This window comes from Callospermophilus lateralis, chromosome 3 (assembly GCF_048772815.1).
Source record: "Callospermophilus lateralis isolate mCalLat2 chromosome 3, mCalLat2.hap1, whole genome shotgun sequence".
Lineage (NCBI taxonomy): Eukaryota > Metazoa > Chordata > Mammalia > Rodentia > Sciuridae > Callospermophilus > Callospermophilus lateralis.
Window position 1 is genome coordinate 193,017,819 of NC_135307.1, and position 25,173 is coordinate 193,042,991.

Below are 25,173 nucleotides of genomic sequence, written 5' to 3' on the forward strand. Positions count from 1 at the left end.
TTCCTTGGCAGTGGGGCCCTTCTGCGCCTGCACCAGCGCCAACAATAACACATACTGGTGCATGAGGACGATCAACGAGACCCACAACTTCCTCTTCTGTGAATTTGCAACGGGCTTCCTGGAGTACTTTGACCTCAACACAGACCCTTACCAGGTACAGCCGCCACCAGCTGCAGAAACGAGGTGTGGGTATACAGGAACTGCCAGTTAGACCCTCACTGAGGTAATGACGAACTTCCAAGTGCCACTGAGTCCCTAAGACAGGAAGAATGAGTTCTGAGGCCACTGAGAACTTGGGGACTCAATGTCCCGTCTGTCTCTGTCACCATCATTTTTTTATCCATGACATATGGAGCTGCTTCCCTCTAGCTTAGGCACATATCAACTACCAAGAGGCTTCACAGGACTCCCAGAACTGCCAAGCTACAGGGTCCCGCCACCCACCGCACACCCCAGGCCTACAGGGACCGTAAGATGGCTGTACTAGCTACGGCAAGAGAGTTCTGCTCCAAGCTTTGTATTTTCAGTCACCTAGACGGATACCTGATTGAAGTGGGCCAGTCACACATGACAAATACGAGCAGCAGAGGGCCTGTTAACGGGAACACCTGAGCCCTGGTGCAGGGGAGCGCCGTGGAGTTCGGCTCCAGTGTGGTGCGGCCTTCATACTGTCCAACCGCAGCCTTTTAAGAAAAGCCTGAAATAACTTCTTGACCTCGATTTTTAATTATCTGCAGCTCAACTGATTTATTAGGGGCCATCCAGGCTGACAGTCTTTTCTCTTCGGACAGGTACCTCCCATGGGGCGGGAGAGGACAAGAAGTTAGCTGGCCACTAGTAGTCCCAGACTAGGCTAGGACCCAGTCACCTACCCACCCTTTCACCAGATGGCCATTTTCTGGTCAAGAAGAACTGAGGGACTGTGACAAAAGGCTGCTGACCAAGCCGAGGCTCGGAAGGCTTCTTTCCCACTTGGGGAGCTTCCTGACCCGAGGCTCTTGAGGTCAGCACTGAGTACACAGGCATGGCTTCTGTCCTCACTAGGAGAAGACCTGGTGGGGACGGAAGTCAAAACACCACCGAGCTCTTCCAAACTCGGGAACAAACAGGACACTACACAGCACCTTCTACTCCCAACCTGCCTGAAAGAGTGCCCCAGTAGGGAGAAGAGGATGGGAGACGGGGGTCTCAGGACTCCCTGCTGACAACCTGCCTTGATCCCAACCAGCTGATGAACGCGGTGAACACGCTGGACAGAGATGTCCTCAACCAGCTGCACGTGCAGCTCATGGAGCTGAGGAGCTGCAAAGGTTCCAAACAGTGCAACCCCAGGACGCGGAACATGGACCTGGGTAGGTAGGGCCCACTGTGGGGCCCACACAGAGCAGGGTGACCACAGGAAGGACTCATGTCTGCCCCAAGAGTGACCCAGAATCACCAGGAACTGGGGGTGATATAATTTGAGACTTATCATCTGGAGGTTACGGAAACTTCCTACCCATGGCAGGCAGTAGTTAGTTTCTGATGAACTGTGCTTCCAGGGAGATGAGCACCTTGACCCTCCACACCAGAAACACCTGATCCCCTCATTTCTCTTTCCTCCTTTGTTCAGTTATCCACTGACCAAGTGCCCTTGGTTGGTGGCCCTCTGTAGCAGGGCACTCACACCCATGTCTGCCTACCTACCCCACCACGACTAAGGTCAGTGTTGAAGCAAGGAACACCCTGTAGCTGATACTGACAGGCCATCTGCAAGGCCACCTAGATTTAAAGGAAGTTCACCTGATCATTCAGGCCACTCCATCTCACTAAAAATGTTCACAGCATCTTGATCCCAAGACAAAAGCCCAAGGTGGTTTTTTGGGTGGTGGACTTTTTTTTTTTTTTTCTGTAGAAAACAATTATAGAATTTGTCATTGCTTATACCATTTTTATCCTAAACAATCTTTTCCTTTTTGGTCTATTTCTTGCTCATTTAGGACTTAAAGATGGAGGAAGCTATGAGCAATACAGGTATTCTGTTTTGTTATTAACTTGGAGGACAGTTCCCCCACGTTGACCCACCTTCTAGTCTCCCGTCTGTGAGACTGCACCTGGAGAATGTGTCCTTTCTTGGTCTGCTGGGAGCCTCAATCACCCACGGGTGATAGGTTTCACCAGAGACCTTCTTTGTGTAGTTCTTTGGGGGTGACTTTCTTTCTTGGTGATGGTTAACACTCATTCTCTTTTTGACACTTGAAAACACAGGCAGTTTCAGCGTCGAAAATGGCCAGAAATGAAGAGACCTTCTTCCAAATCACTGTGAGTTGAGGAACAGTTCACAAGTAGAGGTCTGATTCTCACTTGCTTCCTCTTGCCAAGGCTGTTCTATGTGCATGCCAGCTTGATATTATCACCTCCCTCCTCCATCATCCCCCAATTCCCATGAGGGAAGGAAACAGTAATGTCAGTCTTTCCTGTGAGATAACAATAACTTCGTTTTTAGATTAACACCTTGTCCATACACTGTTCTCTCTGTGCTTACTAAACTTGAGCTATTACTTCAAGGTTGAGACGCATTTAAATAATACAGTTGCCAGACATCTTGAAGGCTGTGGCTGCAAAAGCACTAAGTGGTACACAGTCAGCCATAGGGTGGCCTCATTGAATGGTTTCCATCCTTGGGGATAGGGATATAGCTCAGTTGGTAAAGTGCTTGCCTTGCATGCACAAGGCCCTGGGTTCAATCCCCAGCACCCCCACACACACACACAAAAAAAAACCTCCATCCTATGAACTGTCCCTCCAATGCCAATAGAAGCTGGCACCACAGGCAACCTGGAAAGCTCACCTCACACTTAGGGGAGCAGCCAGTTTATTCTGTGCAGAAGTGGGGTACAGCTTGTCTGAAAGAATTCACTGCGGAAATCAAAAAATGCAGATGTGTGTGAGAATTCATTTTAAATACAGGCAACAAATTTGATGTTAAGTTTCCTACATGGGTAAACCTAGTGAGCTGCCATTTGCAACCTCTGTTCTACTCATGCATATAAACTGATGTGGTGTCACTGGGACAATAATAATGAGCCAGCTAACATTTATATGGGGCTTCCAGAATTTATATTTCGTTCTCCTCAGCCACTGTTCTGTGCATATCCTAAACACCATCCTTGCCAGCTACTAGGTGTGTAAAGGAGCAACTAAAAATTGGGACAATTTAAAGAGAAGTAATCCCAGGGTTACCTAAAATTCTCATTTTCAGCAGCCATATCCTTGAAGCAAAGCTTACTCAGCTGTAGGCCTGGTTAAGGCACCTAAGCAGCAGGATCATCAAAAACTGAAGAGTTTTGTTCTTTCTACAGGGGACAACTGTGGGAAGGCTGGGAAGGTTAAGAAGCAACAGAGATGGACCTCCCAAAACCAAGAGGCCTCGCCTGATCGTACAGGCCATGAAAGACAACGTGTGGTGAGCCAGGAGTCCTGAGAACACCTACTTTCCGTCAACATGGCAAATTCTGGGGGATAACCGTCAGGAACAGAGAACTTCAGGAAGTCCACTTTGCCCCTGCTTTGCTTTGGATTATACCTCACCAGCTGCACAAAATGCATTTTCATATCAAAAGGTCACCACTAACCCTGAGAGTCTCACAGGGAAAAAAGAACCAAGAGATTTTCATGGAAATTTTCCCCAAGGGTGAAAGTCACTGGAATTTTTTTAAATCACAGGGGAAAAAACAACCCTGTTTTAAACCCTCTTTTTCTTTTAGTTCATTACAAAGAAACTAAGCAGCAGGACAGGGACAACTTAGAGATGCTGAAAACAGCACACAGAGTTTGACAATGAGTCAATAGCACAAAAAAAAGTGACATTTACCTAGCTTGATAACCTTGGTTGCCTCTGAAGAAACTGCCTTCATTGTATATATGTGACTCTCTCCATGTAACCAACAAGGGAACGTTTAGGGGAATCTAATAAGAAATCGCAATTTTCGAGAGTGGTGGTGTCAATAAACGCTCTGTGGCCAGTGTGAAAGAAAACTCCCTTGCAGTTGTGGACATTTCTCTTCCTGCCCATTCTGCCAAGTATTGCTTTGTTATATCTATCCCAGAACTGATATTTTTAAGGTACTAAAAAGAAATGAAGTTCATGTATGTCCCAGATTTTAACGACACTGTATTTGTAAGAAATTTTGTAGTGTAAGTATTGTCTTACTATGTTCAAAATCCTAGTCAATGACTAGTCATTGGTATGAAGAAACCACTGACATTTTTGTAAAAAGCTATTCTTGGGAGTTTTTTTGTGGGTTTTTTTTTTTTTTTTGGGGGGGTTTTGGTTTTTTGTTGTTGTTTTTTTTGTTTTGTTTTTTGTTTTTGCAGTGCCTGTTTTTTTTTTTCACTACCAGCCAACACCCTTTTGGATGGAGATGTCTTGAAGTTAAAGGGATAGTTATGAACAAAAATGTACCATTCTTGAAGGGACCTCACAGGTAAGCCTCACATTACACCAGCTACAGGACAGCAGTTCACTTCGCAAACCCTTTTTTGTATACCAGGTAGCATAACCTGCTACCGGTGGTTGTCAGAATTCTATAACAGGAAGAGGAACCCCACCAAACCAACTCATCTCTCTTTTAACAGATGATCTCTAAGCACTCAGTCTGTAAAAGCAGTTCCAAGCCTTTCAACGCCCCCAACAGGCCCCCTAACAAAACAGTGCTCTACCACATAAAAACAAAAGTATTGTGTCCAACTACAACTAAAAAATAAATATAAAAACAAACAAAACACTAGTAAACTTCACAAAAACTGTTACCATTATTTGATTTGAAAAAAGGCTTCCTCGAGCATTCCTTATACCATTAATCCAACAGTGATGAGTGGAGGAAACATGCTCTTAGGCTCCGGTTTTAAATAGAAACCTTTATTTACATCCAAAACATCCAAAACGGTCAGCAAAGCAGTCACAGCTCACCACCCCATTTCATGAGTTGTCCCATGTAGTTAGATGCTTTGCAATGTGAAGAATGACTTAATGTAAACTTGACTGAAACCAAATTCATTCTCAACACTGTTTGGTCAATTCCTGAGAATTTAAATATTGCTCTCAGAATGACATTTCCATCTTCTTCAAAACTCCATACACTGGAAAGAAAAAGAAAGAAGGGAAGAAAAAGAAAACACCCTGCCTGTTTGCAAATAGTGTGCCTTGGAGTTGAAAACAACCCAAATTCCTCTGCTGCAGGGGTAAAATCTCATCCATCCTAGAGCTCTCGCTCCTGTGCATTTCCTCCTTGGGAACACAACTCATGGCTTCTGCAAATGAAGAGACCTGGGAAGGCATGTGGGCAGCTGTTCACAGATTCATGCTGTTTACTTCCAGCTGCATCTACCTCTGGTTCAAAGAACTTCTAGGACACCAGCCAACTCTCATCTTGCGCAGTACACAACTCCCTTGCGTACCCCCAACCCACCTTAGATATTCAACACTGATAAACTAGGATTGTTTGATATTTACACCTTTCAATCCAGATGCACAATTTAGAAAAATGGCATCATAACATTAACAATGCAATTTCTATTTTCTAAAGGAAGAAACATGTATCTCCTTTATATCATTTTGATCTTCATAAAATATATTTTTATTTATATAATCTTTGGATTCAGCAAAAAAGTAGGTACTGGAAATACCCCACATCCTAAAAGCAGATGAAAAGATATACTGTTTACTCAACAGATACCTATGTTTAAAAAGAGGGGGCTGAAGGGAGAGTTTAAGAGAGGTAGGCAGCAGGAATATAAAAAGAATTATCCAAAAATGATAAAAGGACAATAAAGGTTAGAAACAAATTATCTCAAAGACTGCATCCATTAAAAGGAAACCAAGATCTTGAGTTTGCACCAATAAAATCAATAAGTAGAAAATATAAAAACTTATAATCTCATTATTTTCCCCATACAAAAAGTGGGTGTTGCTGCCTTCCATCGGCCTAGATTCAGGACTGAAAAAAAGTTTTGTTTCAATTAATTTTTACAAGACAAGAAAGGTAGGAGCACCATTCTGTCCTCCCCATATATACAATTTGAATGAGGAAAGTTCAGACACACTCAAAACCACTGGATTGAAAAAGACTCACTTGGTGTGGCTCTGGCTCCACACAGGAGATGATGTCATCTGAAAAGCATGGGCCAATAGGGTGGAAGTTCATGGATTTACAATCTGAGATTTATTTGTTATCGCAGGGGGGTGGGGAGGTAAGAGGCAAGCTCATGATGGTCTACACACTGTTGAAAACATAAAACCCACTCTGGTGGTAGTTCTGGAAATGAGGCTTCACTTATTCAAGTATGTCAAAGAAATTAAATGATCTTACCTTAAGAGACATCTAAAAAGGTTGGCTAATCATGTGAAAGTTAAAAAAGAAAAAAAAAAAAAATCAAGTGGCTCTTAGTTATTGCTAGAAAATGACACCAAGGCTAGCAGAGACATTTGAAATTCATAAATATCCCAAAACCCAATTTATTCAACTATTTGAACCCCAAAAAAGTAACCCAGATAATGAGAATTAAACTTGATTTTTCTCCTACTCCAAAATAATTAGAACAGTATCAGAGAGAGAAAAGTGGAAGGTGGGTAGGGGCAGTGCTCAGACTGCCTCCGAGTCACAGCAAAACTGGCTGTTGTGGATACTGAAGTTCTGAAGAAACAACCACGACACTGTCCTAACCTTCAGGGAAGCCGTGACAACACCACACATAGCAGCAGAATGACCAGACACATCTGAGCAGGCACCAGAAACCACACACCAAGGACTTGACTCCTGTGGTGACAGTGTGGGATTCAAGTCCCAGCAATCAAATTCTTAGAGCACTCCTAAAATGGATGAAAAGGCAGCATATACAGTTTACATGAAAAAAGGAAGGGGGGGAATTATTGTTCATTTATGGACTGCTTAAAATCCAAAAGATTCTTTTTAAATCAAATTGCTTAATTTTTAATTCCTGATATTTTAAGTTTATTTTCCCATATCTATTCTTTCCCCAAAAAGAAAGTGCTTAGTTCTCTGGTAGAGGAGCTTAAAAAAAATTTTTTTTTAAATGCCTACATCTAAACAAATGATCTCTTTAAAAAGCATTTAGATTAAGAGATTGAAAAAAAAAAAAAATGAGGCGACTAATGACGGCGGGAGGAAGAGCCCTGGAACACTACTCCTCCTCAGGCCACGAGACAGTTGTCTCTGCTGTTTGTAGCCTCACCACAGAGTTTACTAAAATCAACAATGTTAAATATTCAGCTTCACAAACTCTGTAAAATGAGTTGTTGTGACCTACAAAAAAAGGTATATACATATTTTACATAATACAATATCTTAAAGGTCATATTTACAAAAAAAAAAAAAACTTATTCACAGAAACACTGCGAAATTCTGATTCAGAATGCAGTACCTGGCCTTGGGTTTTCAGAAGTTTATTTTCAAAAAGCATTATTGCTCTACCATATAGGCAAAGGGTGACACCAGTACTTTAAAAAAAAAAATCATAGTTCTTGTCCAATAGAATAGTGTGGACAAAACCAGGAATGTGGCTCCTCATTCCTCAAGACCTCAGGAATATTGCATTTATCCATTACTTTTTCAATAAAGTGCACTCAGCTGCACGTTAGCATATGAAAAATTTGCCACTGCTGCAATTAAATACTGTCATGTTCCCTTCTGCACGGCCATTTATCATTCACGACAAATCCTGGAGGTGAAGTGTTACAGTACATTAGGACCAAATGAACATCTTCATCACGAAAAGGTCTAGGACAATAAAAGGGACAGAGCAACTCAACACCATCAATAAAGGACAAGGACTCAAATGACAACTCCACTGGACAAAGTGTCAACACAAAACTGATTGGTGGTGACAAAAACACTTAATAACTGGGACTATGCTTTGTCCAATACTGCGATTAAAAAAACCAGGTGTTCTGGTGGTCCCTGGTTTCTCCAATACTCTCTGGTCCACTTACATCTATTTGAAAGACTGGCTAGCAAGGCAGAAGGAAGTGACACAGGAGTTCTGTAATAAACACTCCATATCTCCAGATTCACATCCCTAGGAGGCAGAATGCTAAAAACATTTGTTTTGAATACCATGATATACAGAAGTGGGGGCGGGGGGGACAGGTAGATGTCGCACTTCAGCTTCAGATCCAGTCCTGCCCAAGTGACATCACTTGGAATAGCCCTGACGGAGATCAAAGCTCGTCCTTGCTTCAAAGCTGGATACCTGGACAATGATTCTTTACCTCCAGGTTATCCTAGTGCAGTGTCATTTGTACAGTGATTTCCTCAGAGGTCCAGGTTTGAAGACATCAGCAATATTTCTGTCAGGAACAAGAAGGAAACATGAGTAAAACATCTGCTCAACAAAACATGAGAAAGACTTATATTTACACTCAGGGCTTGTCATGTGGCTCTGACTGACAGGTTCAGACTCCTTTGGGCCTAAACTGCCAAAATTTTGGCAAGGCATTCAAACATTTTTTAATTTGTTTTGTTTTCGTGGATTGAACCCTGGGATGCTCTACCACTGAGCACCGAACTACACCTCCAGTGTTAAGGTCTGTAAACAAGTCAGATTGGCACCTGTTATTTTGCCAGAAAAATGTTAAGAGTCTGTAAACAAGTCTGGATGGCACCTGGCAAAATGCCAGAGGGAGTGGTTTGTGAAGTAACAAAAGCGAGTCATTAAGTGTGGAGATTCCTTATTGGTTGACTGTTGTATCTATTTTATGCTAATTAGATAAGCTGTGTAAAATGTATAAATATCGCTCAGATCCTACAATAAACGGCTCCTATTCCTGCTGCATCAACGTACACAAGTCATTCGTCACCCCCCGGTTATTTTGCTGCAGCCGGACTGCAACACTCCAGCCCTTTTTATTTTTTATTTTGAGACAGGCCTTGCTAAGTTTCCAAGGCTGGCCCCAAACTTTCCAATCCTCCTGCGTCGACCTTCTGCGTCACTGGGATTATAGGCATGGGCCACTTACCTGGCTTCAGTTTCAATATTTTAAGTTATATATCTAAACTGAAATCTACCTAGAACCTTTAGATTACAGTTGAGGCTTTGGTTCTCTACAAAGAACAAGAAAAACTTTGAAAAAAGTAAGAAAGAGATATTCATACCTGATCAGGACCCATGGGCATGCCAGACATGGGCATGGAATTCATGTTTATCTGTCCCAGGTGACCACTACTGCCATTCATGTGCACCATGCTGTATGCTGCAGGATTCCCCTGGTGCGCAAACTGCTGCTGGGGAAATGAGCTGGGAAGAAAGGATGACATTATCCAGAGTCATTTTAGAACACAGGGCACACACATTATATCATGATTTTGTCATGTATCTCTATACTTAAGCACAAACAGAATGGCTAACAGCTGGCCTTCCATTTTTCACAGTTGTCTGTCCTCAATACCTTAATAGATATCTACCTGTTATAAAGGATTCTCAAAACAGACAACCTATTTTTTAATATTAATGTAGGCCTTTTGCTCTCTCCATCCAAAAAAGGGTGTCAAAAATAGAGGTTTATTTCCTGGATTCTTTCTTTTTTTTGTTACCGGGGATGGAACTCAGGGGCACTTGACCACTAAGCCATACCCCCAGCCCTATTTTGTATTTTATTTGGAGACAGGGTCTCACTGAGTTGCTTAGTGCCTCCCTGGTGCTAAGGCTGACTTTGAACTCGTGATCCTCCTGTCTCAGCCTCCCAAGCAGCTGGGATTACAGGCAGGCGTCACCACACCCAGCTATTTCCTGGATTTCTGGAAGTAGAATATGAGTGACTTTAAAGTCACTATTGTTTACCTGTTCCTGGCCACATTTCCTGATGGCCAGCCCTTCATTTCTGAGGACGGATACAGTGCCGTCTGAGGATGCTGCATCATGGGATTCTGAGAGGGGCCCATTCTTGATGATATCATTGCATTAGGAGGACTGGACACTCGACCAAAAGCCGGATCTGGTTGTTGTCCCATTCCTTAAAAGAAAAAGAAAAATTACAATGTTCAAATGCTACCTCCTTGGAATCCCATTTTCTATAGTAATTTTATGTTCATTTTTAGAAAAGGTATGGGAGGAGGTGATAAGTACAGAATATCGAGTAATACAAGAGGCTACCTTCCAAGTATTCTTGCTTTGCAACAAGATGACCACAGAGTCATGGGCTCACTGCAGAAAGGCAGACCATCTAGATCACTTGAAAGGTGCTACTTCAATATCCTCTCTAAATAAAAGGAACTCCACAAACTCTACTCACATCACTCTGTCCCCCTTTAGAGGTCAGGGAAGCCACTGTCCCCAGAGGGTAGAGCTGCATCCTGAAATGTAAACCCCTCCAAGATACTTGTTCCCCTACCATGTTCCTGGAACCTTGCAAAGGCTGAACTAAAGCAGTAACTACATTATTTCAATTAATAGTAAAGGCAAGTCACCGAGGAAAGGAACTTAAAAGTCCACACGGCGCATTCCTCTCACTGACTGGGACAAATTTTCAAAGATGACAGGTTTCTATGGATGGGGGAAGGATTTTGTAGTCTTTCTCCCAAATGAAGAGAGAGGGAGGTGAAAAAAGCAAGACTTGGGAAACACTAGGAGAGAACACATTTGCCTCAGTAAACTGGACACTGTGACCAACATTCTTATTCTCTGTTATTTTTAATTAATTTCACTTTTCTTGGGAAGTAACAGCATTTGTTTTTCCTGAGCAACGGCTCTAGGGAACTTTAGGTGCTTGGTCATGTTATTCTGGAGAAGGCACACTTTCTTTGTCAAAATTACCATAATTTGGTGGATATGAAAATTGCTGTGGTGGAGCTTGTGGCATTGCAGGTCCTGCCAAAACCCCATCCATGCTGGGGGAAGCGGTCACATTTGGGGGTGGGCTGAAGGCCTGGGTCTGCTGCTGCTGCTGCTGCTGTTGCTGCTGCTGCTGCTGTTGCTGCTGCTGCATCATCATCGCCACCCTCTGCTGTCGGAAGTGGTGAGTTAGCAGCTCTCTGCTGCGTTGGGCAACCATCTGGGCATTCAGAAAACCCTGCTGAAAGCCAAGAATGAATGCAATTACCCATGTGCAGCAGGACATGGATGTTCCATAGACACAGTGCTTCTACAATACAGTAGGTATCAAAGAGAAATACCTGAGACCTCTCTTCATAATTAAAGGGAAGAGAGAATACACAGTTTTTTGTTTGTTTGTTTAAGGCTTTCTCAGCTAGGTACAGTAGTCATGCCTACAGTCCCAGCACCCAGGAGGCCAAGTCAAGAGGGCTCACTTAAGCTAAGGAATTTGAGGTCAGCCTCGGCAACACAGAAAAAAAGACAGACAGACAGAGAGCAGAACTGAGTGTGTGTTAGGGCAGTGGTAGAAATGAAACAAGAAGGGAAGCTCCTGGAGGGGGAAAAAAAAGGGACAAGTTTAGGGACTGGGGTTGTGGCTCAGCAGTAGAGCACTCGCCTAGCACGTGCAAGGCCCTGGGGTGATCCTCAGCATATTTATTTAAATAAAGATATTGTGTCCAACTACAACTAAAAAATAAATATTTAAAAAAGGGGGGGGCAGGTTTATACTTTAAGCAGGGGTCTCAGAAGGTCTCGTTGTTTTCTTTAACCTCCTAAAAGAAGAGGTAGAGGACAAGGAGTAAGTTAAGGTGCTAGACAATCATAACTAAGGTATTGATTTAAGCTCTACCAGCTGAGAAAAATCATCTCCAAAAGGCCAACTTTTATCATTAATTTGGAAGGCAACCTAGCTCAACTTATACAGGACACTGATTATCAAGAAAATATAAGTATCAGTACTTCCAAGTAGGCAAAAGATGTTGAAAATTAGGCATTTCAATTTAAAAAAAATATATATTAGTACTTGCAACCACAGTAAAGGACTGTCATACATCTATCACACATTAAGAGAACACCTTGATGCTGCCTCTACTCCTGCTAGAGGTACAGAGGAATTTTCTCCTCAGCAAGGGAAACAGGGTATCTTCTTACCCAGTGAGTATGTGGTTTCATAATCCAAGAACAGAAACATTCATGGGTTACTACTAGCTAACTGATAGTTTCTCTCAAAAAAACAGCAATTGATCACAAGGGAAATTTGGTTTAAAAAACAAAACAATTCATCAATGGTTTTTAAGGTAACCCACTCTCCTGATTTCTCCCATCACCAGCAAGTCAGAAGAATTAAGAATGAAAAAAGGAAAAACTGAAATGGAACTGTGGAATGGATTCTTCTGCAAGAAAACCAAAATTACTCTCATTGCTTAAGGAACACTGAGAGCCAGCATGAGCTAGCCTGTGCTGGGAAGTGGCTCATCCTCCCAGGGAGCTCACCTGGGGCTGCATCATGGGCCTGATTGCTGCAGCGGCAGCAGCAGCAGCAGCGGCAGCAGCAGCAGGGTTTTCCATTTTCATTTCAAGCGCCTGCCGGCTCTGATTCAAGAACTGAGAAGAGACTGGTGGTTAGCATGCACAAGGAACGGGTGATGAGCCCCAGGGTTTCAAACTCTCAGCACCACCTAGTGAGGTCACGGGGATAACTGCAAACCCACTGTTCTGGTTAAGTCACATCTGAACTGAGCTCATACTACTTTCACATTGCAAAAAAAAATTAATGCTAAAAAGTTCTTGCCTGGCCTGTGAATCTTTATCACCCGGCACTGGGAGAGAGAAGCACAAATGTGCAGTTTAAAGAGCACCTCTAACAGGAACTCAAGATTTATAGTCAGGTTTCCCCAGGGATTACTAAGGAACTGAGGAAACAGCTTTAACTTGGTCAGAGTAATACTGAATAAACTCCTCCTCCAGTAAATTATCCTAAGCACCTTCTTTTCTTGGTGGCAGGGTGGGGTTACCAGGAATTGAACTTGAGGGCACTCAACCACTGAGCCACATCCCCAGCTCTTTTTTTGTATTTTACTTAGAGACAGGGTCTCACTGAGTTGCTTAGCGCCTTGCCACTGCTGAGGCTTGCTTTGAATTCTCGATCCTCCTATCCAGCCTCAAGAGCTGCTGGGATTACAGGCATGAGCCACCACACACAGTCTAAGTACCTTGTAGTGGAAAGAAATCATAAAAAGCAAAATGATCAGCCTCAGCAACTTAGTGAGGCTCTAAGAAACTTAGGGAAACCCTGTCTCAAAATAAATGATAATTGTTTAAAAGGTTCTGGGAAGGGACTGGGGTTGTGGCTTAGTGGTAGAGTGTGTGAGACCTTGGGTTCAATCCTCAGCACCACATAAAAATAAAATGAATAAAATAAAGCTATTAAAGGGAGGTAGGGGGCTGGGTTTGTGGCTCAGTGGTTAAGTGCCCTGGAGTTCAATACCTGGTTTCCAAAGGGGGAGGGGGCAAAATGATACCATGAACTCCTGAACTTAGAAATATTACCTATTTATATGGTTTAGTTCCACCACATTTAATAACTCAGCACATTTAAGACCAAACTTTATAGAAATAATTATATTTTTAAATGATTAGAGAACCAGGTGTGGTTGCACACACCAATAATCCAAGCAACTCAGGAGGCTGAGGCAGAAGGATTGCAAGAAGGTCATTTCCAGCCTGAGTAACTTAGCAAAATCTAAAGCAACTTTTCAGGAAGACTCTGTCTCAAAATTAACAAAAAACAGGAGGAGAGGAGAGATGAAGCTTGATGGTGGAGTGTTCCTGGGTTCAGTTCCCAGTACTGGGGATGAGGGGACACAATAGAACTCCCATTAGTTGGTGACTGAGGAAACAATGGGAAAACCAAAGTTCTCTCTTGGAATTCTCGAAGAGAGCTCCAGTTTTATAGACATCTAGAAGCAGGGGTTCTATTTAAAAAATGATGAAATTAGGAAGGTTTTTGGTTATTAGTATTATAGGTCTTAAAATTTTTAAAAAAGGATTAGACTACAAAGACATTAAGAAGCACCACCCCAACAGCAATCATTTCTGACATTTTTACTCTTTAACCTATACAAAGGAAATGCGTTCAATTCTAACAGAATCGCTCCTTAACAAGGAGCCATCTGCACAAATATAATCTTATTAAAAAAAAAAGTGAAACAAAGGTCATTTCCCTAGTTGGTGAAGGTCAGAAAGCCAGGGTAAGAATTCTGAGGACAAAGTCTGAAAACAAATTAAACAAGGTGAGGCCAAAGGAAAGCCACTTGGGGCTGAAGCCAAGCACACGACTGATTACCTGCTGGCCCTGCAGCCTCTGCTGAAGCTGCATTCTAAGTTGCTTGGGAGTGTTTGTTCGGGGTCTCATGATGTTGGCCCTGGGGTGCATTCCTTGGAGAGGGAAACTGCCTTGCTGGTTCATCTGAGTCATCATAGAGTTAAAAGACGGCGATTGTCCCTGAAGATTAAAGCCTCCTTGCACTGGAGGCCCCTGTGCTGGATATGTCTGCCCATACAAAGCTGCCTTCTGATCCATCAGTACTGCTGCTTCTTGGCCTTGGAAGGCATCTTGTTTGGGCTCCAAAGCTTGACCCTTAAACAGACATATAACAATGAATTACACCTGGGAAAGCCACCAAAATCAAATGCTCTCAAGAAGGTGAAAAATAAAGCCAACATGTTTCAGAATTCTAAAAGCAAAGTCAAGTCTGCTCTTATTGTCTAAAGTTCTATGAGAATACAAACTATACCCCCTCTTGCCGGGACTGTATACTAGGACCTAACAATTTCACACCAATCCACACTCAAACATTTTTAGTCAAAGAGCCACAATGTATTAAATACTTAAAAAAAAAAAAAAAATCACTGATCAATGACTTCCCATGTAATTTGTACAGAAATATTTTTGAAGGTAATGTGGTAATTTTTGTAATGGCAGATGAAAATCAAAAAATATTTATGCCCCTAAAACCTAACCATCACTGCTGGGGTTGGCAGAGGCCCATCTGTTCAAGTATTTATTAAATATTTGTTAAGTGCCAGTCAACACTTCTCAATATCCTAAGGACATGAACAAAATGATCCAGCATGTGATAGGAAAAGTAGAAACCATTCTGAAGGGTCAGCATGCCGTGCAGGGGCAGAGAAGCCCGTCAGGCACCACACACACCTTCATCTTTTCAAGGACCCAGAAGGCCTAACCTGCAGCCAACAGCCTTGACAAGCCTCAGCTTAAGCACAGCCAGGCCCACTATACCCTGCAATACGGCCCTTGTTCTCCTCCACTCCCTGGCCTTCCCTTGGTGAACTCCTAGCACTCCTCCAGGGTCCTGTCCCTGTCTCCTCTGCTCTTCATACACTTCTTACCTAGGTGCTCTCAGCCACTGAAGAGAACCATCAATTTTTTGTCTCCAGCCCAACACCTCCAAACATTTAATAATACTTACCCAACACCTCCAAATAGTTATGCAAATACATACTTAACATCTTTACACAGATGCCTCAGGCATCTCAAATCTAACATCAGAAAATAGAAGTCATGCTGCCCACAGCTAGCCCTTTCCCTAAAGCAACATGCTTTCCTTGAACCTTCCCTCCATCACAATGCATCCTGTGACCATGCACCACCCTGGAACTCCAAACAATCAACCTGGATTCCTCAGTCCTCCTCTCCACACAGTCTACCAAATCCTGTCCACTTTTCCTTGACAGCATATTGTATGTCCTTCCTCCTCTACATTCCCACCCCCTTTTTTTAAATACTTTTTCGTTGACAATGGACCTTTATTTTATTTATGTATAAGTGGTGCTGAGAATCTAACCCAGCGCCTCACACATGCTAGGCAAGCGCTCTGCCCCTCTGCCCCTCAGCCCCAGCCCCAGCCCCAGCCCCAGCCCTTCCTCTACATTCCTTTGTACAGACCTTTTCCAATACTTTTTAGAAGCCTTGCAGTACCTGACATTGGTGCTTCTACTCTGTCCCATCAGACCGGCTCCCTTCTCTGGAAAGACACCAGATGTCTCTTAATTAAGTAAATCACACTTGAAATCAACACCTTTGTCCTGCTAACTCTACTAAAATGGCACTGAAGAATTTAAGAGGTCACATTTAGCCACAAAATAAGGAAACAACATAACCAAATATTTCAACAGGTTTTTGGAAGACAGAGAGTGAACAGAGCAGAGAAACTTAGACCTAACGTGCCTAAAGAGGAAAAACAGTGAGCATGAGAAGCCCAGGAACAAATGGAGACTCCACCAGGCATTATAGAGGATGAGACAGTTCAAACAGGCAGCTGCTTAGGAGCCTGGTATAGATGAGGGGATCAACTCCTCCCTGTCTATCCCTAGATTCCTCAAGTGGTTCTTTCTTCTACCTGCCACGCAGCCCCCCGCCCCCCCAGGGCTGTCAGGGACACAAGCACAACAAAGGGCAGGGGGAAGCAGAGGCTGAAAACAGGAACTTTTCTATTTTCCTATTTGCACTTTGTAATAAATTTTATATACTATAAGATCATCCACTGGCCTCCCAGTCCAGCTACCAAATGCAATGGACAATAAAAGATTTCCAATTAAGAAGAAAGTGTAAAGGTGGTAGGTGGGGGGATCCCCAACACAACAAACAACAACAAACAAAATACATACACAGTAAAACCTGAACTAAATTTACATTGCAACAATACATCTATCTTCACATTTAGTGTAACTAATTAATTCTATATTTTTCCACAGATGGATTAGCCTATTTGGTCACAAACAACTGCCCAAAACAACACTATTACTCAAAACTCCACCAGAGGTCAGAGCATGCAATACCAGGTATATATGCTCTTTCTAAAATCCACACATTCCTGAATTCCAAAGTATATTTGACCCCAAGATTCTCAGATAAGGGACTATGAGTACGTAATCACTGTGACATCAGGAATTCAAAAGACACAGATTGAAGTTAATAAAGAAATAGCTGCAAAAATATGTTACTAAGAAATATGACAAAATAAAGAAGTGAGTTTGTACAACTTCAGAAGAGGGCAAGTAAACTGTGTACATATACTTATATACATATAATTGTATTTTTAAGTTACAAATGTAGATTCTTTTAATTAATTTTTATTTTTAGGAAAATAAACAAGGAAAGCAGGTCTCATCACCACCCTGCTTAAAAGGCTTTCCTGGCTTTGCCATGCAGCAGAGCATTCCCAGACCCCTTCCTGGCTTTATGGAACCTGGCACCTCCTGCCTCTCCATCATCATCACTTCCTCTCTGATCCTACTTTCAGTCCCATTCTGAAACCCCAAGTTCTTGACTGCCAAAGGACTTCTGAACTTGCTGTTCCTCTTCTGGATGCTCTTCCTGTAGCACTTTGCACAACTGGTTCCTTCTTATCCATCAGGTGTCAATTTAAATGTCACTGCCCAAAAAGAGCTATTCTGAATTTGAAAACAAACTAAATAACAAAAAACTAAAAAACAAAATAACTAAACTAAATAACAAAAAACTAAAAACCAATCCCCCACCAAAGAGGGAACTAAAGCAAACTATAACATTTGCTGCCTACCATTCTGAGTATCACACTACATATCCTTAGTTTGGAAAAAGATCAGAATTCAGTTTCTAGTGAACGCACACTGCCTTTGCACCATCAAAAGTCAAAAAAATTGAGAGCTGCCCCATTGTGGGTCAGGTAAAGAGTATTGCATAAAGAACTCTTGTAAATCAACAAGTTAAAAACCTAGCCAAAAACTATGAAAACACATACACAATGGCCAATAAACACAAAGATATTTCATCTTGCAAAACAAAGAATTACAATTTAAAACAATCCTTTTTTATCTTATCAGACTGGCAAAGATTTAAGAAAATAATCATAATTTAGGGGTATAGCTCAGTGGTAGAGCACTTACCTAGCATGTAAGAGGCCTGGGGTTTGATTGCCTACACTATAAAATATAATAAAAAAATCATAGTAATCACGCTCAGTATCTGTTTAGTCACTTGCTCATACTGTGTTCCTTCACCTATCAGAACCACACCAGCAGAGTATTGATGAAGTATCATCTGCTATAAAGCAACCTGAAAATAAGGAGCAAAACCTTTACAATATGTAGTCTCTTACCCACTAATCCTTTCTTAGACTGTGACTAAGGAAGTAGAATCAGTGAATGAGACCTGGGTAATTCATAGAATTGTTTATGATATAGAATACTAAGAACAATTTAATATTTCACTGATAGAAGACTGATTAAATAGTGTTCAAAATTTTTAAATTTGGCCATTAAAATTAAAGATGTATATGTTAAAGAAAAATATGACTGACAATGATGCTTTTCATAAAGCAAAACTGATTACAAAAGCATTTTGAAGTCTCTCATTTAAAAAAAATGTACACTTATGAATATTTTCATGTATACCTTTTTAAAATCTGAAAGCACTATAAGCCAGCAAGTTACTAATGATTCTCCCTTTGCCACTATTAGCTTTTCTTCAACATACTTTTTGCAATTACCAAAATTTTACTTACCAATCACTAATTTCAACATCAGGACAAAGAAAGCAATTTCCAATTTAAATTCCCATTTTAAATGACAGTTCCAGCTTTTTGCGGGGGGCGGGGGGTGCTGGTAATTGAACCCAGGGGCACTTGACCACTGAGCCATACATCCACAACCCTTTTTTCATATTTTATTTAGAGACAGGGTCTCACTGAGTTGCTTAGGGCCTCACCAAGTTGCTGAGGCTATCTTTGCACTCACAATCCTTCTGCCTCGGCCTCCCAAGCCACTGCAATTACAAGTGTGCATCACCATGCCTGGCTCAAGCTTCTTGATCTCTGGGCATCACTCACATACCCCTAGATGAAGTTTGACATGCTCTTCAGTGCCAGAATCAGATGTGATTGATATCCCTGGAAGCATATTGTCACAACTGCTCAGTGTTTCCCATTCACCTTTTTAAAAGTTCTGTAAGTCAGGCATGGTGACCATACCTGTAATCCCAGTTACTCGAAAAGCTGAGGAGGAACCTGAGCTCAAGGCCAGCCTCAGTAACTTAATAAGACCTTGTCTCAAAATATAAAAAGGTGGGCTGGGGATATAGCTCAGTTGGTAGAGTGCTTTCCTTGTATGCACAAGGCTCTGGGTTCAATCCCCAGCACCACAATAAATAAATAAATAAATAAATAAATAAATAAATAAATAAATAAATAAATAAGGTGGGGCCAGGGCTGGGGCTCAGCGGTAGAGCGGTCGCCTAGCACATGAGAGTACTTGGTTCGAGCCCCAACACCACATATAGATAGATAGATAGATAGATAGATAGATAGGGCTGGGAATCTAGTTCAGTGATAAAGTACCTCTAGGTTAAATCCTCAGAACAAAAATTTTAAAAATTAAAAAATAAAAATTTCTGACAGTGTTTCCAACATTATCGTTCAATTCCTTATGTACAAATCTGTCTCCCTGACAAAAGAATGAGAATGCACTGAGGTCTCCTGCTTATTCTTAAATGCAGATACCTTTTAAAATAAAAATAGTCACTACAAAATTTGTTTGTTTCAAAAACAGATTTGTGAATGACATATTTTCATACGGTCAGGTATGTAAAAAGGAATAGGAGAGGATGATGTTGGAAGACTCACAGTTTACCACTGCAAATGTATTCTGTACAACCAACATAAAGACAGCTTGCTTCTCAGCGTACTCACTGGTTAGCTAAGTTGAGAAGAAAAGTGGGTGTAAAAATGAGACCTCTTGGCTGGGCGTGAAGGCACACGCCTATAATCCTGGCAAGTCGGGAGGCCAAGGCAGAATGATCGCAAGTTCCCTGCCAGCCTCAGCAATTTGGCAAGGCCTTAAGCAACTTAGCAAAACCCTGTCACAAAATAAAAAAGTGCTGGAGATGTGACTCAGTGGTTAAGTGCCCCTAGGTTCAATCACTGGTGACAGAGAGAGCAAGAGAGAGCGAGACTGACTGCTAGTAGCATCTAAAAAAACATATAGTAGGGTTTTTCTTTTAAGTTGTTGATGGACCTTTATTTTATTTATATGTGGTGCTAAGAATCAAACCCAGTGCCTCACACATACTAGGCAAGCGCTCTGCCACTGAGCCACAACCCCAGCCCTATATAGTAGTTTTATTGGATCATTTCTATAGTTGTTTAAAATGTAAATCTTTTTTAAAAAGTAGGTTGTTAGAAATAACAATCATAAAGTACATATTCTAAATTTAATGCTGCTATCCACACATATAGTAATGTAACAAAAGTAGTAAGAAAGACACAAGCATTCCTGTGCTTTGGCTTCATGCATGTGTACCACACACACTCTCCTATTTCCATATTAATGTAACTTACCTGATTTACAAGTTCAGGGATGCCCAAAGCTCTGTCAATTTCCTCCAGGCCTGTGGCATCTGTATTACTTAGGAGTGTGTGTAGCTGGTCCAACAATGCTCTCTCATCACTCTGGCCTTCTGGGTTAGAAGGTGGCCCAAGGAGATCATCCAGGGAATTCCTGAGAAGAGGTCTAGAAAAAGACTTGCAATCAATTTTAATGTTGTTGGGCAGGAGGTGTAGCACAGTAGTAGAGCACTTGTTCTGTATGTTTTCAGTCCTGGGTTTGATCCCCAGAACACAAACCATATTAAAGGTGTTATTTCTATTTTTAAAAATAATGACAGTAGGGCCGGGTATGATGGCGCACACCTGTAATCCCAGAGGCTTGGAAGGCTGAGGCAGCCTCAGCAAAAAGCAAGGCACTAAGCAACTCAGTGAGACCCTGTCTCTAAATAAAATACAAAATAGGGCTGGGGATGTGGCTCAGTGGTCGAGAGTCTCTGAGTTCAATCCCCAGTACCAATAATAATAATAATAACAACAACAACAACAACAGTAGGGCTGGGGATATAACTCAGTAGGTATAGTGCTTGCCTCGCATGCACAAGGCCCTGGGTTCAATCCCCAGCACCACGAAAAATAAAATAAAAATAATTATAGTAACCATGCATAATATTTCAATATATTTTTAACATATAATAACTCTATTTACTACAAGTACAAATAAACCAAGCAATAGAGAACAGCAAATGGCCTCAATTTATATTTAAGGCCCACCACATATATCTTTTGTATATGTGTGTGTTGTGTATGTATGTGTGTGCGTGCATGCGCACATGTGTGTGGTACTGGCGACTGAACCCAGGGCCTTGTGCGTACAAGGCAACTGAGCTATATCCCCAGCCCCCATCACATATATCTTATAGCCACAATCCCACCACCCAAGTGAAACTGTAAAACACTAGGTATTTGGGAGATAGGAGAAATGGGGTGAGAGGGGTTGGAGAGAATGGAGAGGGAGCAGTTTTCAAGACAAGAGTGGAGGTGGTAGTCATCAGTAATGATACTTGAAAATTAGGGGAATCAAAACAAAACAAAAAAAAAACGAAAAGAAAACTGAGGAAATCAAACAACAAAGGAAAAGATCAAAATATTGATCTATATAACTGTGGTGTAGAGAACTGCTAAGATAACTTCGTTATACTTGCCCACAAGGCTTGGTCACAAGTATGACACAAGCCCACACCCCCACAGTGAGGTGTGTGACTATTCTCCAGCACGTGGAGGGTATGAAGTCAGGCATTAAGTAAGACACATCTTTCTTTTACAAAACTATAGAAGAGCACAGTAGTTCACTTTACCATTATCCCTGAAATGTTTTAGAAAAACCATTAGCCATTGCTTAAAAATCAATTTTCAGAAAAACTTGAGGCTTATTCTCTGAACACTATGTAAAAACAGATTTATCTTGTCAAACTGTGGCTAATTTATCCCCCTCCTCATGAGATTATCATTATGAAAGACAATCACCTCACAGAGAGGCTCTCAGAAGTCTGACTGCTGAGAAGTCCTGACAGCAGGACAGGGCACTTCCGGCTCCTCCCCTTCCCTCGAAGGCCTCTGCTTGCTACTTCAAATGGATGGCAACCAACCACCTTACTTAAGAGAATTTTTCACCTTCTCTCTCAGAATTGTTCCAATGTTGACTCTTTTCTAGATAATCCAATGTGGATCTTCTTCAGAGTCACAAAATAAAGGCTCACCTATTTTGAGGCACATGGGGCCCTTGTTCCATGGACAGCATGCCATCTGGCCAGGAACCTGGTTGATTAGCTGGTGCTGCTTGGCCATAGGGATTGACCCCCATTCCCATGGGAATCTCACCAGGCCCTGGGGGAACAAAACAAAAGTACAAATTTTCCAATAAGCCAGTAGTAAAATCACCCTAAAACACCTTTTTTACTTTTAAATGAAGGAGAAACTTACTTATTTGATGCATCTGCTGTTGCTGCTGCTGCTGCTGCTGCTGCTGCTGCTGCTGCAACATTGGCCTTGCACCTGGTATACTATTAGACCGAAGAGGCAAAGTGGGCACAGAGACGCCCATTGCAGGTCTGGGTAAAGAAGCACTGTAATCTCCTGGTCTTCCCATGGGGTTAGAACTCATAGGTTCCACTCTACTGGCCTTTGAGTTTGGTAAGCCCCACTCTGGAGAAGGAGTCTGGTTCAGTGTCACATTTCTGTTTGGTCCACCTGAAACAGGTAGAAAATTATTAGGATTCTTCCACAGCATAACACAATCCTCCTTATATCATACTGCTATAGCTATTTAGATACAACACTGGCTTTGACATCGTAAGAACAGGACTAGACAACTATGAAGACATTACATGCTAGAAAAATGTCTTAGACCAAAAGATTCTTCAAGAGTTTAAATAAACAAGACATAAAATAAACAAAGGATACTCATGAAAGTAACACGTTAATATTATGAAACTTATTAATCAATCCCAATTATCTACATGAATTTAAGTATTTTAAATTTGCTTTTCCCAAAAGAAATTTTTAGTCCTAAATAGTAATTACGAATAACCTACCCATATTTGAGCCATAATTTTCCTGACTATCCATCATCCTTGGATTCCCACCCAGCACAGGCTGCTTTGCTAGCATGGGGAAAGCACTGATATTCTTTACTGGAGGACTTGAGCCAACAGAAACAGGGCTATCTAGAGATGCTGCACGGTTATACGGAGGACGAGCAGACTGCACAGTCTGTGGGCTTCTCAAACCTACTAGGAACACAAAAGCACAACACGTAAATATCCCTTGCTAATTTAATACATAAATAATCAAGTATAACATATAAACATACCCATCCCCCCACAAACACAAATGTCTTTCTCACAAAAGCAAACACTATCTTCCTTTAAAAGATAAACACTATATTTAAAAAAAAAAAAAAAAAAGCCTGTATTCCAAATAAAGTAGAAACCACAACTTCAATGTTGGCCCAAGAGCCACATACACACACACACACACACACACACACATAGCCTGATATGGTCATTCATATTCTGCTTTACTCCATATTGAAAAATTTGCAAGTCTGAGGATTTAGCTGAGAGATAGAATGCATGCTCAGCAGGCATGAAGCCCTGGGTTCAAGAGGAGGAGGGAGAGAAAGGAAGAGGAAGAATCACCAATGTTTTAAACTCCTGGAGAATATTCCAGATGAGTACTCATTAAGTATATTCTGCTTATATTTTGCAATTAATATAACCAGTTATTATTATCTAATCAAAACAATAAAAAAATTCTCCTAAACTTTCTCTTTTCTTTTCCAATCTATTCAACTGATCTATTTCAGTTTAGAAAACACTGCCACTAAAAATCAATAAGACCATTCTGAATACTTACTTGTAAATTATTCCTTTTCAACTGATACACACAACATACCAAGTGACAGAAAACTTGGAATGGAACAACCATTTGACCCATCTACCCTACTCTTTGGTTTATACCCCTAAAGGACTTAAAATCAGCATACTACAATAAAAGACTTAAAATCAGCATACTACAGTGACGCAACCACATCAATGTTTATAGCAGCTCAATTCACAACAGCTAAACTATGGATCTAGTGTAGATGCCCTTCAACAGAGGAATGAATAAAGAAAATGTGGTACATATACACAATGGCATATTACTCAACCTTAAAGAACAATAAAATTGTGGCATATGCAGGTAAATGGATGGAATTAGAGGATATCATGCTAAGTGAAATAAGCCAATCCCTAAAAAAACAAAAGCCAAATATTTTCTCTGATAAGCACATACTGATCCATGGGGATGTGGGGAGGGGGGGTGTGAAGAAACTTTTGGTTTCTGTAGAGGGGAATGGGGGGAGGGGTGGGACTATGGGAGTGAGAAGGACAGCAGAATGAGACAGATATTATTACACTACTGGAGTGACTCGGAGCACCATGTACAGCCAAAAGAATGAGAAGTTGTGTTCCATTTATGTATATATGTATATATGTATATATCAAAATGCATTCTACCGTCATGTATAACTAATTAGAATAAAAATAAAAAAGAAAAATAAAAATCACAATAAGTAAATAAATAAATAAATTGATGAATGAGTAAAACATACAGCAATAGGAAAGCACATAGGTAAGAATCCGAAAACGTCAAAAAAGAAAACTCCCCTGGTTTACAAGATTTCTTAAATACCAAAGGACAGATTTTAATCTACAATTTGGGTTGTTTTTCCAATCCAATTCTCTGAGGCTTAAGGAAAACATATGCCATAGTACCAGCTACTCAAATGAATATCAAAGACAAACATTTTCTCATAAGTACTATGATTACTGGCATAATAATTACAAATTTTCTCAAAAAGAAAAACATGCAAAAAGCTTTTTAGAACTCATATATTATGAATCTGCATGAGAAACTGATACGTAGAGCATGTGTTCTGAAGTTATAAATATTATTTACATCCTGGTCTTGGTGTGAGCATCCACACATATACAGCAATGTTTCAAAACAAAATCTAGTTCTTCCTTACCCAGAGAATTTGTTCCTTGGAACATTGGTTGCTTGGTCCCTAGATGACTGCCATTTGTGGATATGGTATTATTATAAAAGTCAGAACTAGTCAGATCACCCAGAATAGCATCTAGATTATCCAAGTCTCCAGATCCCTGAAAATAAAAATTTAAGAATTAACCTCTGTGCAACACAAGATGTACAGCTACAAATATATTCATCAGAAGAAAACACATGAGATGGGAGCAAATGAAATACAATAATTACCTGAAATTATTAGGCCCAGTTTAAAGGTTGTTTTCTTATGACTTTCCCACCCCTAATCTTCTTCCTTAAAATTATGAACAATTTGAACCACTGAGAAAAA

At 41.1% G+C, this 25,173-nt stretch overlaps 2 protein-coding genes across 9 annotated transcripts in view; one reads left to right on the top strand and one right to left on the bottom strand.

Annotated features, from left to right (window-relative positions):
* Sulf2 (sulfatase 2) overlaps positions 1 to 4,017 on the top strand; it is an 80,901-nt gene extending 76,884 nt beyond the window's left edge. For both annotated transcript variants that reach the window (XM_076849185.2, XM_076849184.2), the window contains exons 17-21: positions 12 to 154; positions 1,229 to 1,352; positions 1,980 to 2,013; positions 2,248 to 2,301; positions 3,342 to 4,017. In XM_076849185.2, the coding sequence (XP_076705300.1) occupies positions 12 to 154; positions 1,229 to 1,352; positions 1,980 to 2,013; positions 2,248 to 2,301; positions 3,342 to 3,372 (386 nt within the window). In that variant the 3' untranslated portion in view covers positions 3,373 to 4,017. The remainder of the gene's footprint in view (positions 1 to 11; positions 155 to 1,228; positions 1,353 to 1,979; positions 2,014 to 2,247; positions 2,302 to 3,341) is intronic.
* Positions 4,018 to 4,915: 898 nt separating this feature from the next.
* The window catches only part of Ncoa3 (nuclear receptor coactivator 3), a 126,147-nt gene continuing 105,889 nt past the window's right edge, over positions 4,916 to 25,173 (bottom strand). For 2 of the 7 annotated variants that reach the window (XM_076851983.2, XM_076851982.2), the window contains 11 exons: positions 24,826 to 24,961; positions 22,847 to 23,044; positions 22,236 to 22,502; positions 22,013 to 22,139; positions 20,268 to 20,439; positions 14,216 to 14,509; positions 12,364 to 12,474; positions 10,810 to 11,068; positions 9,838 to 10,009; positions 9,153 to 9,294; positions 4,916 to 8,347 (listed from right to left, as the gene is read on the bottom strand). In XM_076851983.2, the coding sequence (XP_076708098.2) occupies positions 8,336 to 8,347; positions 9,153 to 9,294; positions 9,838 to 10,009; positions 10,810 to 11,068; positions 12,364 to 12,474; positions 14,216 to 14,509; positions 20,268 to 20,439; positions 22,013 to 22,139; positions 22,236 to 22,502; positions 22,847 to 23,044; positions 24,826 to 24,961 (1,890 nt within the window). In that variant the 3' untranslated portion in view covers positions 4,916 to 8,335. Of the gene's footprint in view, positions 8,348 to 9,152; positions 9,295 to 9,837; positions 10,010 to 10,809; positions 11,069 to 12,363; positions 12,475 to 14,215; positions 14,510 to 20,267; positions 20,440 to 22,012; positions 22,140 to 22,235; positions 22,503 to 22,846; positions 23,045 to 24,825; positions 24,962 to 25,173 lie in introns of those variants that run through there. The other 5 variants (XM_077109201.1, XM_077109199.1, XM_077109200.1 and 2 more) reach the window with 5 other exon arrangements.